At 57.5% G+C, this 12,208-nt stretch overlaps 1 protein-coding gene across 1 annotated transcript; it reads left to right on the forward strand.

The window, feature by feature from the left end:
- Positions 1-618: 618 nt before the first annotated feature.
- On the forward strand, positions 619-8,320 carry C1QL1 (complement C1q like 1). Its single transcript, XM_059998693.1, has 2 exons — positions 619-1,528; positions 7,090-8,320. Exons 1-2 carry the CDS (start codon positions 932-934, stop codon positions 7,267-7,269), a joined length of 777 nt encoding a protein of 258 aa, XP_059854676.1. The 5' UTR covers positions 619-931; the 3' UTR covers positions 7,270-8,320.
- The last annotated feature ends 3,888 nt before the right edge of the window (positions 8,321-12,208 follow it).

Genomic DNA, 12,208 nt, shown 5'->3' on the forward strand with positions numbered 1-12,208 from the left:
AGGCATCCCACCACCACCCCCGTCTCCCGGACAGGTTGTCTGCGAGGCCCGAGGGCGGATTGGCCCCCTCCCCATCCTCCTGCCTTCCCCTCTTCTCCCCCCTCATAACCCTCTTCCTTGTCCTTCCTTCTTGCTCCCCGCTCCTTCCTCCTCTCAATCGCTCTTTGTCCCCTGAAGACCGGGGTGCCCTACCCCAGCCTCCAGCCCCTGCGGGCCGTGGCCCCTCGGGCCTCCCTCTGTCTCTCTCGGCTTTCCTCGTAAGCGACCCTCGAGTCCTCTCCCTCCCAATCCCCCTCGGCGCTTTCTAGCTCTCCCTATGACCCTCTCTTCTATTCGCTTTTTCGTCCCTAGTCTTCCCTTCTCTATGCGAGCCTCTCCTATGTCTGAGACTCTAGCATCCTCTGCATTTCCGAGGCCCTGTCTCCCTCAGTCAGTCTCCCCTTTCCTCTCCCGGCTCCAGCCCTCTACTCCGCGGCCCCGCCCCACGGCCCCGCCCCCCTTGGTGGGCGGAGCCCTACCGTCCGCGGCCCAATTAGGCGCCGGCCCAGCCCTCAGCCCCACCCCTCACGGGCGCACAGCTGCGCTGAGCGGGTGGGGCTGGATAGGGCGGAGGGGGCGGTGGCTCGAGCGCGGGGAGGCTGGAGGAATCAGGCAGGAGGCGGCGGCCGCCGCGCTTAGTTCTGCCGCGCCGCGGGAGGGAAGCGCGAGGTGGGAGCCGGCGGCTGGGCTCGGCAGCGCATCCAGCGCAGCGCGGCGCCCCAGGCCCGGCCCCATGCCCTCAGCCCCGCCGGACCGCCCTTGAGCACGGGCGCCCTGCCCGCGCCCCCCGCCCGCCGGCACCATTGCCCCGACGGCGCGGCCTGGCGGCCCGGCGCTCCCCAGGCTCCGCGCCGGCCGGAAGACGCTCCTGGCAGCCGCCGCGGGCGTGGTGATGCTGCTGGTGCTGGTGGTGCTCATCCCCGTGCTGGTGAGCTCGGGCGGCCCGGATGGCCACTACGAGATGCTGGGCACCTGCCGCATGGTGTGCGACCCCTACCCCGCGCGGGGCCCCGGCGCCGGCGCGCGGCCCGACGGCGGCGACGCCCTGAGCGAGCAGAGCGGCGCGCCCCCGCCCTCCACGCTGGTGCAGGGCCCCCAGGGGAAGCCGGGACGCACAGGCAAGCCGGGCCCTCCCGGGCCCCCGGGGGACCCGGGTCCTCCGGGTCCTGTGGGGCCACCCGGGGAGAAGGGTGAGCCGGGCAAGACCGGCCCTCCCGGGCTGCCGGGCGCGGTGGGCAGCGGCGCCATCAGCACGGCCACCTATACCACGGTGCCGCGCGTGGCCTTCTACGCCGGCCTCAAGAACCCTCACGAGGGTTACGAGGTGCTCAAATTCGACGACGTGGTCACCAACCTAGGCAACAACTACGACGCGACCAGCGGCAAGTTTACATGCAACATTCCCGGCACCTACTTTTTCACCTACCACGTCCTCATGCGCGGAGGCGACGGCACCAGTATGTGGGCGGACCTCTGCAAGAACGGCCAGGTGGGCCCGGCGGGGGCATGGGGCTGGCCTGGGGGCAGGGCATCCAGGGAGCCCGGGGCCGAAGGGTACGGAAGGGCGCAGATGGAGCCCCTGGAGCGGCTTAGGCATTACAGGCGGGGATGGTCCAGGCTGTCTGGCACCCCTAACTCCTCGGTTCCTGGGCGCCAGCTCCAAGGCAAATGCCGCTGGGCACCTGCGGTATGGAAATGAGGGAGATAAATCCAACTAATAATCAGAGCGCAGGGCTCCCGGGCGCGCGGACTGGCCCTTGGGGGCTTGGCCCTTGGGAAACAGCATCTGAGAGCTGGGATTCTGGTTGATACCAGCTGGTGATGAGGGGACGGATCAGGATGGACTCTGGGGAAAGGCAGCATCGGCGCCCACGGGCGCCTGGGCGCACCGCTAGGCGCGCAAGCGGAGAAGGCGAGCTATAGGAGATGTTTTGCGCACAAAGGCAAAGGGAGCCGAGCGCATAAAGCCTTAGCTGCAATACATCCCCCGCCCTAAGGAAGGGACCACTGGGCAGATCTGACACCCTTTGCAAAACCCGGGACTGCGCGGCCCCTTCCCACTGTGTCAGAGCTAACCGCACAAAAAGACGGCCTGGGGGGGGGAAGTTTTTCCTCCTGAGGCAGGGCAAAGAGGTGGAAACTCCCCTCCTCTTTGCCTCCCAGCTGCAACTCCTGATTCCTGGGGTGTCGGGGGATCCTCTTCCTTCCCTATCCCCATCGGAGAGACCAGAGTGGCAGGCACCAAGCTCACGAGGTCTTTGGTACCTGGGACCGGCAATGCCTCCTACTCTCCTTGGAACCGCTGCCCCGGGACCAATCTTGACCTAACCCTGCCCCAGGGTGACAGTTTTACGCAGCTCCCTTCGCTTTGATTCCCCCTCCCTTCTCAGTGCTCCCAGACCACGGTGGCCTGGGGCCCCTGGGGTAGTCAAGCAGAGCATCCTTGTGGAAGAAGGTGTCTGTGCCAATCAGAACTAAAGCTAGGCTGATGGGAGTTGGGAAGGAATCTCCTGCGACTGAGACCCAAGATCCTGCTGGAACCCCTCCCACTGCAGCACTACCCTGAGGCAGACCCTGGCTTGCAGGGTGGGGGAAAGGACAGGCCTGAGAGTCAGCAAAAAGCCTACCAGGTGCTTGTAAGTCTGCCCCCTGCCCTCTCTGCCCTCTCTCCCATGCCTGCTGTGTCTGGTTTCTGCCTCTCCCCTGCCTCTTTCTCTTATCTCTCCATCTCTTGTGCTGGCCTCTCTCCTGTGTCTACCAGTCCTATCTGTCTCTCCCTGGGTTTCTGGTCCCTCACCCCTGGGTTTAACCCCCCCCCCCTTTATTTCTTTGGTGTCTCTCCCACTTGTGTCTATCAGGGTTCCTGTGTCTCTCCTCTTTGTCCTTGGTTCTTGACCAAATGGGAGGCCCTAGTATCCAGTTAGGGCCATCTCTGCAGACAGTCCCACATTTCCCCTTATGAATCGCCGATAAGGGATGCAACAATGTCACCTTCATTGATGGAATTTCTTCCTTTCCTAAAGAAAGTTTGGGCTGGCATGAAGTTGAGGTTTCAGGGGGCTGGGGGCCCAGCTTGCCTGAATAGGGAGGTGGTCACCAGGCCGCCAGTGGGCCCTAGACCCTATGCTACTTCAGGAGGGTGCCGCAGGGCCCCAGAGATGAGACAAGAGGAGGCCCCAAAGATGGTGTGTGCTTGGGGCAAGGACACTTGCTGCAGTCTCAGGGAGGTGAAACTGACCCCAAAGCCTCTTTTTACCCCCCCCCCCGGGGCAGGACATCGACAGAGCCTGACAAGGAGGTGGCACCGCAGGCTGGTAGAAGAAATGAGGTGGCTTTAACCAGGGGTTTCAGAGACCCAGCATTTTAAGTTACTCAGACCATTTCCTCCATACACATAAAAAAATCCAAGCAGTGGGGTGATAGGCTCTGGTCCTCCCCTACATCCTTTGTGACTTCTTCCAGATTGTCCAAGAGATTCCTTTAATCTCACTGGTCATTCTTTATATTAGTTTTGAGCCCCTACTAGGAGCCAGGTTTGGGGTTCCAGAGGTTCAGTCTGCTTGCCCTCCAGAACCTTGTGGTCTGTGCAGGGGAGACAGTCGTAAACACACAATAACACAGCCCAGCGATTACTGAGTGGGAGAAGGATAGGGAGACCACGGGCACTCCTGTCCCCAGATGTGTCGGCTGGAGGGAGTGATTCAGTGGGGCCTGCCCCAGCTCAGACCAACCTGCTCTGGGGAGAGGAAGGTGAACCTGGGTCCCCAAGGTGAGGAGACACAACTAGGGAGAAAATGAAAAGGTCAAGTGTAGGGAAAGGCTGGCTCAGAGGTGGACATTCAAGTGAGCGGAGAAAAAAATGATGGGGCTGGGCAATGGGTGGGACCAGAAAAGAGGAGCTTGCTCCTCCCACGCCTTCAAGTCCAGGGGTGACCCTGGGCTCTGTGCTTTTCCTTCCTGGCTTCCTGCCTTGCAGAGAGGCTTCCAGAATTTCCTCCAGAAGGTAGAACTGCACTGGGGCCCTGGCCCTTCCCTGGGCAACATGGGGAGACGGGGCGTCACCACCTTCCTGCCCGGTGCTGAGACCCCCTCTCTGTCCTTGTGTGAGGCCCACCAGCCCCTCTATCTAGGGGTAGCTTTGAGTCACCACTGCACAGCCTGATGGCACTAAGCCTGAGTCATCAGGACATGGGCACCGGAGGAGCCTGACGAAGGGTCTCTAGGTTGGGGCTGGTGCCCTGGGTGAGGTGAGCCCCCTGCAGCTCCCCCTAAGACCCACAGTTCAGGGACTTCCCTGGCTGTCCAGTGGTTAAGACTTCATGCTTCCAGTGCAGAGGGCATGGGTTCGATCCCTGGTCCCTGGTCAGGGAACTGAGATCCCACGTGCCGGGCGAGGACGTGAAATTGATAAACAGGGCTAGAGAAGAGGGGGCTGTGTGGGGACAGGCCAGGGCCTATGGGAAGGCAAGTATTACAGATGGGCAGGGGCTTGGACACCAGAGTTTGAGTGAGGTGAGAAGTGGTGGGGTGTGTAAATTGGGGACCATGGTATAAAGACCTAACTGGAGATCAGCCTCTCTGATGGGAGGAGAGGGGCCCCCTGCTGTCCTCTCTGGCCTCTAATGCCTTTCACAGCACAGAACGAGTGCTTGGCATAGTAGGGACCCAGCAATGGTGTGAAAGCACAAGTGCCCTGTGGACCAGGCTGGCTGCCTGTGGGAGCCACACCTGCACATCCCAAACCCCAGCATTGCTCTGGGGGTAGGGGCACATTTCCTGGGTTCTCTGCCCCCACCCCACCCCCACTCCAGGCCCCTAATCGGACCACTGCCTCAGTTTCCTTTATTGGCAGCCCTTGAAGAGGTGCTTCTATAGCACCCCCTCCTGAAAAGCCCCAGACTTGCTTGCCTGCTTCCAGGACAACCTCAAATCCCCAAACTTCCCCTCTGCCCCCAGGAGGAGCTGGATGCCTCAACTGTTCCCAGTCTTGTGCAGAGAATCAGGACCCCTGGGTTCCATTCCTGGATCCCCCGCTGTCTAAGGATGGAAGAGCATTAATTCTCCCTGCCTCCGTGGACAGTCAGGATAATCACAGCAACAATCATGGTGATGAATAAATAATAAACATAAGCGTAACAGTTCTGATGCTTGTCACATCACCAGGAGATTCCTGATGACAGATGACGATATTCTAATGGATTTGGCTATTAAGAAGCACACTGTTTTAATGAGTTAAGGCTAAATTAATCTGGGTAATAAAAATAATTGTTATTAATAGTAATTTATTAGCAAAGATAATGAAATGCATGTGTAATAATAAATACTACCAGGATTAGGGCCCAGGGAACAATACAGGAGTTGGCTGCTTGCTTTTTTCAGCTCTTTCCTAGTAGCTTAAAGCCCATCAAGATTAAAAATTTTTTCCTTCACTGTCAAAAAGCTTCTACACTGGTGGCAGTGGTGAGGCAGGATCTTCTCATCCATTTTCTAAATGGAGAAACTGAGCTCCTTGGCAGACGGCATCTCTCCCTCATTTGATTTTCCACCACCTTTAGCTGGACCAGGAGTTTTCCCAACTGAGTGCCCCAAACAATTCCCTCCCGGGTTGGGGAAGAAGAGCTTGAGGGGCGAGAAGGGGCTGAAAGGATCTGGGCTTTAACTGGCAGACTGCGTGCAAATATGTCGGGTTCTCCTGGTGCAGCATTGCTGCTGAGTCAGCAGCTTCGGCACAGCTGATCTACAATTCTGCCTTCCATCCAGGAGGGAGGATGGGCCCCTCCCCTAATTTGGCTTGGTCCAGCCCTGACTATCAGCCCTTGGGGGAGTTGCCTTCGGGGAAGGGGCAGGATGGAGAGGGGCTGTTGAGGAGCCTGGCTGAGAGAACCCCATTCAATGCAGCCTCCCCCCAACACAAGCCGGAACTTGAAGATGGTTCCTCTCTTCCCATTCTCCACCCAGAATATCCCGGAGAGGCCCCAGGTCAGATGGCTCAGGACTTGCGCTGGCCTCAGCGGTCGGAAAGGAATGCCTGGAGGGAATTCGTCCACCACCCCACATCCTCGATATCTTATGATTATAGTCTGAGCCCCCCAAATGATGTGTCAGGCTTCAAATCCAAAGGCTGGCGCTCCCCTGCCCCATCGTCCTGCCTGTCCTGCCCCTCCTCCATCCAAACAAGGAGCAACAAAGATATCAGATCAGACTGAGGATCACAGAGGGTTATAAGGCTTGGCTCCCTTCTTCCCATCCACTTCCTTTCTACCACCGTGGGGTGATACAGGAGGAGCCGGAAGTCCTCTTTGGGTGGGGGAATAGTCACAGGTATAGCTACAGCTCCTTGGAGGCGGGATGCAGGCCCAACCTGAGCCTTGGGAGGGGAAGTAGTGACCAGGCCTTCCATCTCACTGCTCTGGTGTGAAAGACTCCAGAACGGACTTCAGACAAGGCGTCCACAGAGCAGGCCCTGGTACTACTGTGGTTGCTTTCTAGTAGCCTGGCATTGATCCAGGCCCGAACCTATAAGGCCAAGGGGCGCCCTCCTGTCCATCCACTGACATAAGAACAGGTGGATGTGGCTGAGATGTAAGGCATCATTATCACAATAAGGCAGAGAGGAACCAATGGTGAGAGAGGGGATGGCCCTCCATCCCTTAGGGGTCCAGAGAATTCCTCTCTGCAAGGAGGGAGTTCCAGGCTGAGGCATCCCGGAAACATTGTTGAAGTCAGACAGTGAGACCTAGGGGAGTTAAGGAGGCCGATTACACCTTGACTGCCAATTCAGACCCAGATTACACCTGCCCTAGAGATCCAAGGCTCCTCTGTAACCCCTTCCCAAAACACACAGTTATGACTGGACAGGGCAGTGGTGGGATGATGGGAGAAAAGCAGGCTGAGAGCCCTGATGGGGCTGGAGGTGGGGCTTTGGGGGCTTCCAGAGGTAGCTGCCTTACCTCTGACGGTCCCCCTCCCCCCCCGACCCCACCTCTCTCCCTCCTCCTCCCCTACCTTCTCACACACACCCCTCTTCTCCTACCCCCACCAACCCCGCAGGTGCGGGCCAGCGCCATTGCCCAGGACGCAGACCAGAACTACGACTACGCCAGCAACAGCGTGATCCTGCACCTGGACGCGGGCGACGAGGTCTTCATCAAGCTCGACGGAGGCAAAGCGCACGGCGGCAACAGCAACAAATACAGCACATTCTCCGGCTTCATCATCTACTCCGATTGAGCTCCTCGCGACCCCTCCATCCCCTATCCCCCCGGAGGTCCCCTCCCGGCGGGGCAGAGGATGACCCGTCCCCCTACCCACACCCCCTCGCTGCCCGCCACGGCCGCCGGCTTCTCCCGGCTATGACGCCCCCGGCCTGCCCTCACCACCGTCCGGGCCGCAGCAAGCCCTCCCGCCGTCTCGCCACAGAGCCGGGTCCAGCGCGCCCCGTCCCGGTTCCCCGGGAGGCGGTGTCGACCGCCCCCGCCCCGGCCCGCACTGTATATTTGTACAATAGGATTGTTTTTGCCCACCTGACCCACCAGCCCGCCCCAGCTGGGGGAGAGGTCTCGGCGGGGTCGCTCCCCGTGCTCGGATGTGCTGCCCACCCGCTCTGGGGTGGCGCTGCCTGGGGGAGCGGTGTATTGGGGGCTGGATGGCTTCCCAGCTACAGCCCTGGCCGGCTGAGCCCCGTCTGACCAAAGCTATAATAAAACACTTCCACCCCGCTGGCTTTCCGACTGTGCCGTGGAGAGGAGTTGCAGGAGGGGACCATGAACCCTGCCCTCCTCCAGGCTGGGAATGAGTCTGCTGAAAGCTTCTCACGGATCCGTGGGGAGCCAGGCTCCGGAGCCAGAGCTGGTCCCGGAGGAGGTGGGCCGAGGGACCCAATGCCCACCACAGCCCAAGTGGGCCTGGGCAGCTGGAATAGGAAGCAGTTCAGTTACATCATCATTTTCCAGGGTGGAAAAGCTCCATCTTTTCGACCTTGAAAGTGGCATCAGCATTCCAAAGGCACAGCAAGTTTTAAATTGGGAAACCCAGGTTCCGGTCCCAGTGTCACGGTGTAGAATCCTGGCCGTGTCACTCTTTTCTGACTCAGTTCTGGGTTAGTGACAGCAGCGAAAGGAACAAGCTTTGCATTAAATGCTGGTTGACCCTGACCCAAGCACTTCACCCCTGGGCCTCAGTTTTCTCATTATAATGTGTAGGTGAGGAGACCTAACCTACCTCACTTGACTGAGAATTAAAGAGGTATCATGTATATGCTCAATAAACACAACTTTTATTATTAATGCATCACTTTAAAGTTTGTCAAAGGCTTTCACGTATGTCGTCTCACTTGAGTCTTCCAAGAGCCCTGGGAGGTTGGATGAGTAGATTTTATTCTTTTTCCAAAGAGGTTAAAGAGCTTTTAAAATAGGACACAGGGACTTCCCTGGTGATGCAGTGGTTAAGGATCCACCTGCCAATGCAGGGGACACGGGTTCGAGCCCTGGTCCAGGAAGATCCCACATGCCACGGAGCGACTAAGCCTGCGTGCCACAACTATAGAGCCTGCGCTCTAGAGCCCGCGAACCACAGCTACTGAGCCCACGCAGCTAGAGCCCATGCTCCGCAATAGGGGAGGCCACCGCAATGAGAAGCCCACGCACCCCAACGAAGAGTAGCCCCCGCTCGCTTCAACTAGAGAAAGCCCACACACAGCAACGAAGACCCAGCACAGCCAAAAGTAAATAAAATAAAATAAATAAATTTATTTTTAAAACAATATAGGACACAGTCCCCAAGTTCTGTGATTGCACTTGAATCCAAGAAGCCCTTGCCTCCCTGGAGACACACTAAATCTCCTTGCCTTGTCACTGCCTCCCTCACCTCCTATTACTGGGACCATGACGGTTGCACAGTTAGGGCACTCCTAAATCATAATAGCTAATATTTAGAGAGCACCCACTCTGTGTCTGACACCATATAGGAACTTTTTAATTGTTTAAATTTATTTTTGGCTGTGTTGGGTCTTCGTTGCTGCACGCAGGCTTTCTCTAGTTGTGACGGGCAGGGCTACTCTTTGTTGCAGTGCACGGGCTTCTCATTGCGGTGGCTTCTCTTGTTGCAGAGCACGGGCTCTAGGCGCACAGGCTTCAGTAGTTGTGGCACACGGGCTCAGTAGTTGTGGTGCACAGGCTTAGTTGCTCCGCGGCATGTGGGATCTTCCTGGACCAGGTCTCGAACCCATGTCCCCGGCATTGGAGGGTGGATTCTTAACCACTGCGTCACCAGGGAAGCCCCATATAGGAACTTTATAAATATTATCTGATGGAAATGTGTGTGGGGTGGGAGTGGACTGGCAAGAAATGCTCCCATGCCCTTTAACGTGGATGCTGTTGTCTTATCCATTTCAGATGAGGAGACTGAGGCTCAGAGAGGATAAATAATTTGCCACGGTCACAGAGCTAGGAAGAGGCAAATGCCAGTATTTGAGCCAAAGACCATGCTCTTACCCAGCATGCCATATTACATAAAGACCTGGGATCTCCGAAGCAGAACGGAGGAAGGATGGCTTGGGGGCAGCCCAGTGCTTCCACTCCAGCGCTGCCCTGCAGAGCCTTGATGGGATTTACAGGCATCTGCCCTGGGCAGCAGCCATGGGGTGAACCTCTTGGAGAATCCCAAGGCTCTGCTTGAGGGAAGGGTCCCATCTGGCCTCCCCTCCCCCTGCTGGCTCAGCTGGAGAGACAGGAAGGAGGGGTGGCCTCCCTCCCAGTCAGGCCCCATGTATGGACCCTTGTCAAGGCTGGCGGACTTGAATGACTTTCTTTATCCTGTCTTCTCTCCCCGACATCCCCCTACTGCCAGCTGTGGCCGTTTAATAAAATTAGCTTAATACTTGTTCCTTCCCTGTGGGGTCTGGAGATTGAAATCTGCGGGTTCCCACAAACCCAATAAAACCCCTGGCAGGTCTAGCTGGAACGAGAGTTTCCTTGGGAAGAGTGATTAGATTAGCCAGCACCCCCCCCGCCCCCCCACCCAGTGCCACCCACAACCCCCTGTGATTCTTTAATGGCCAACTGGCCCCAAATTACCACCACACCTGGGCGTGCTCCCCAGCCCTCTCCAGAGGCCACAGGGACTGGTCTAGGACCCCTGCTACAGCAAAAAGTATGTTAACCATTTTTGTAGGGAGAGCCAGGCTGGTTGGCCTGCTTTCTTTTCTTTCTGGTGAGTGGCTGTTCCTCACGTCATTCTGAGAGATGGGCCTAAAATCTCCGTGTCGCAGATGAGGAAATCATAGTCTGAAGAAAATCTGTGACTTGTCTATGGTCACGCAGCAAGTTTGTGACACAACTGGGACAGGACTGAAGCCAAGGACCTTTTCTTCCTTTGCAGGGCACCAGGGGTGTCCGGCAGTGCCAGTTGCCAGCTGGTTGTCACTCAAGCGGCATCCCAGCTGGCGGGGAACATGTTGGGGTAGCGTCTCCCCCACGAGACAGGGGCTCCCCAAGGGTGGATCTATTTTTTCCCCCCTCAGACTTGGGACACCTGAGAGCAAGGACTATGTCTCCATCCTCAGAATGGGAAACTTCCTGAAGGCAAGACCGTGTCCTCCATCAGCCTGGGTGTCCTCAAAGACAGTGTTTTGACTGAGTTGAGGGCAAGGTGTGTATCTCCAGAGACTGGGGATGAGGAGGGGCCGTTTCCTAGTTGCAAAGATTGTGGCCGTCCTCCCAGTGGCTCCAAGGGTAGACAATGTGCTTTTTCTATTAAACTAGGGCTTTCCGAGACCAGACCCTGGGACTGGAGGTTCCCTGAAGGACAAACTCTGTCTCCTCATCCAATTGGGGTCTCCTTGAAAGCAGGGCACGTGTCTCGCCTCTTCCTCTGTCAGGGGCGTGTCTGCCACAGAAACATTCCACAGGGCAGGGCTGGCTAGGTGGTGGAAAGGAGGCTGGACAGGCAGAATGGTGAGCCCACTCTGGAGGAAGGAAGGAAGAAGCCTCCCCAGGCTGCCTCCCCTTTAGAAAGATGTGTGATTAATTAACGAATAATGTCCCTGCCAAAGGGGTGTGAGGATGGCAGTGCCCCTGGAGCTCACCCACACGAGGAATGGCAGGCCATCCTGTGCCCAGGCAGCTGCCAGCCCTCAGAGCTGGTGTTGCCCTGGTTTCCGGGGTCAAGGGGAGCAGAGGGGGCAGCAGGAACCCACCGCTGGGGGCTACCCTAATTGGATGACTTTGCAGGAAGGCCAGGCAGGTGCGCTCGGCTCTCCGCTTCAGCTCGCTGCAAACACATCTGCCATGGTGAGGTCTAGGGGTTAATTGCCTCCCGCCTCACTCCTGGTAACCGATATTTCATTTACTGCTCAGAGGGGGAGCTGCCTGGAGAATCAATCCTGGACAAGCATCCAGGGGACAGGGGAGGCGCGGAGGCATGGGAGCTGTGTCCGGGAGGATCTCTGAGCGTCAGAGGAGGAGGTAGGAGGCAAGGACCAATTGCTCAAGGCTATTCTGGGGCTCACCTGCATTCTGCTGACGCTGACAACAGCTCCAGGACCCCAAAGAGCTGGGAGAAAATCCAAGGGGTCCAGAGGCTGCACTACTTCAGCTAGCGGTGCTGTTTCCCCTGCCCTGGTTCCTTCTGCATGTACTTACCTGGGTACCCCTGTAAGCTGTAGCAGGTTAGATGCGGTTAATAAGGTTATTTTCACAAGCGATGAAGGCATATTTGAAAAGCGGAACTGGAGGTGTGAGCTCCTCACTTCCTTCCAGGTAATAAACCTTAAAATCCTACAAATGGGGTTTCCCTGGTGGCGCAGTGGTTGAGAGTCCGCCTGCCGATGCAGGGGACACGGGTTCGTGACTCGGTCTGGGAAGATCCCACATGCCGCGGAGCGGCTGGGCCCGTGGGCCGTGGCCGCTGGGCCTGCTCATCCGGAGCCTGTGCTCCGCAACGGGAGAGGCCACAACAGTGAGAAGCCCGCGTACCGCAAAAAAAAAAAAAAAAAAAAAAAAAAAAATCCTACAAATGAAGTGATAATAAAGTGGAAGTGAAAAGTCTATAAATGTTTGGGACTGGGTGGGGGTGGAAGGGTTACTGAGAGAGGGCAGCTGGGGCCTGGAGAGAAAAGGGACCAGAGGGCTCCCTGCCACCGTGCTTTCCACATGCTACCCATTTGCCCCAT

Source organism: Delphinus delphis, chromosome 19, assembly GCF_949987515.2.
Source record: "Delphinus delphis chromosome 19, mDelDel1.2, whole genome shotgun sequence".
In the NCBI taxonomy this organism is placed as follows: domain Eukaryota; kingdom Metazoa; phylum Chordata; class Mammalia; order Artiodactyla; family Delphinidae; genus Delphinus; species Delphinus delphis.

Coding starts and splice junctions, on each gene's coding strand:
- C1QL1 (XM_059998693.1), top strand. CDS start 932: ATGCTGCTGGTGCTGGTGGTGCTCATCCCCGTGCTGGTGAGCTCGGGC. Junction 1,529..7,089: donor ACCTCTGCAAGAACGGCCAG/GTGGGCCCGGCG, acceptor CCAACCCCGCAG/GTGCGGGCCAGCGCCATTGC.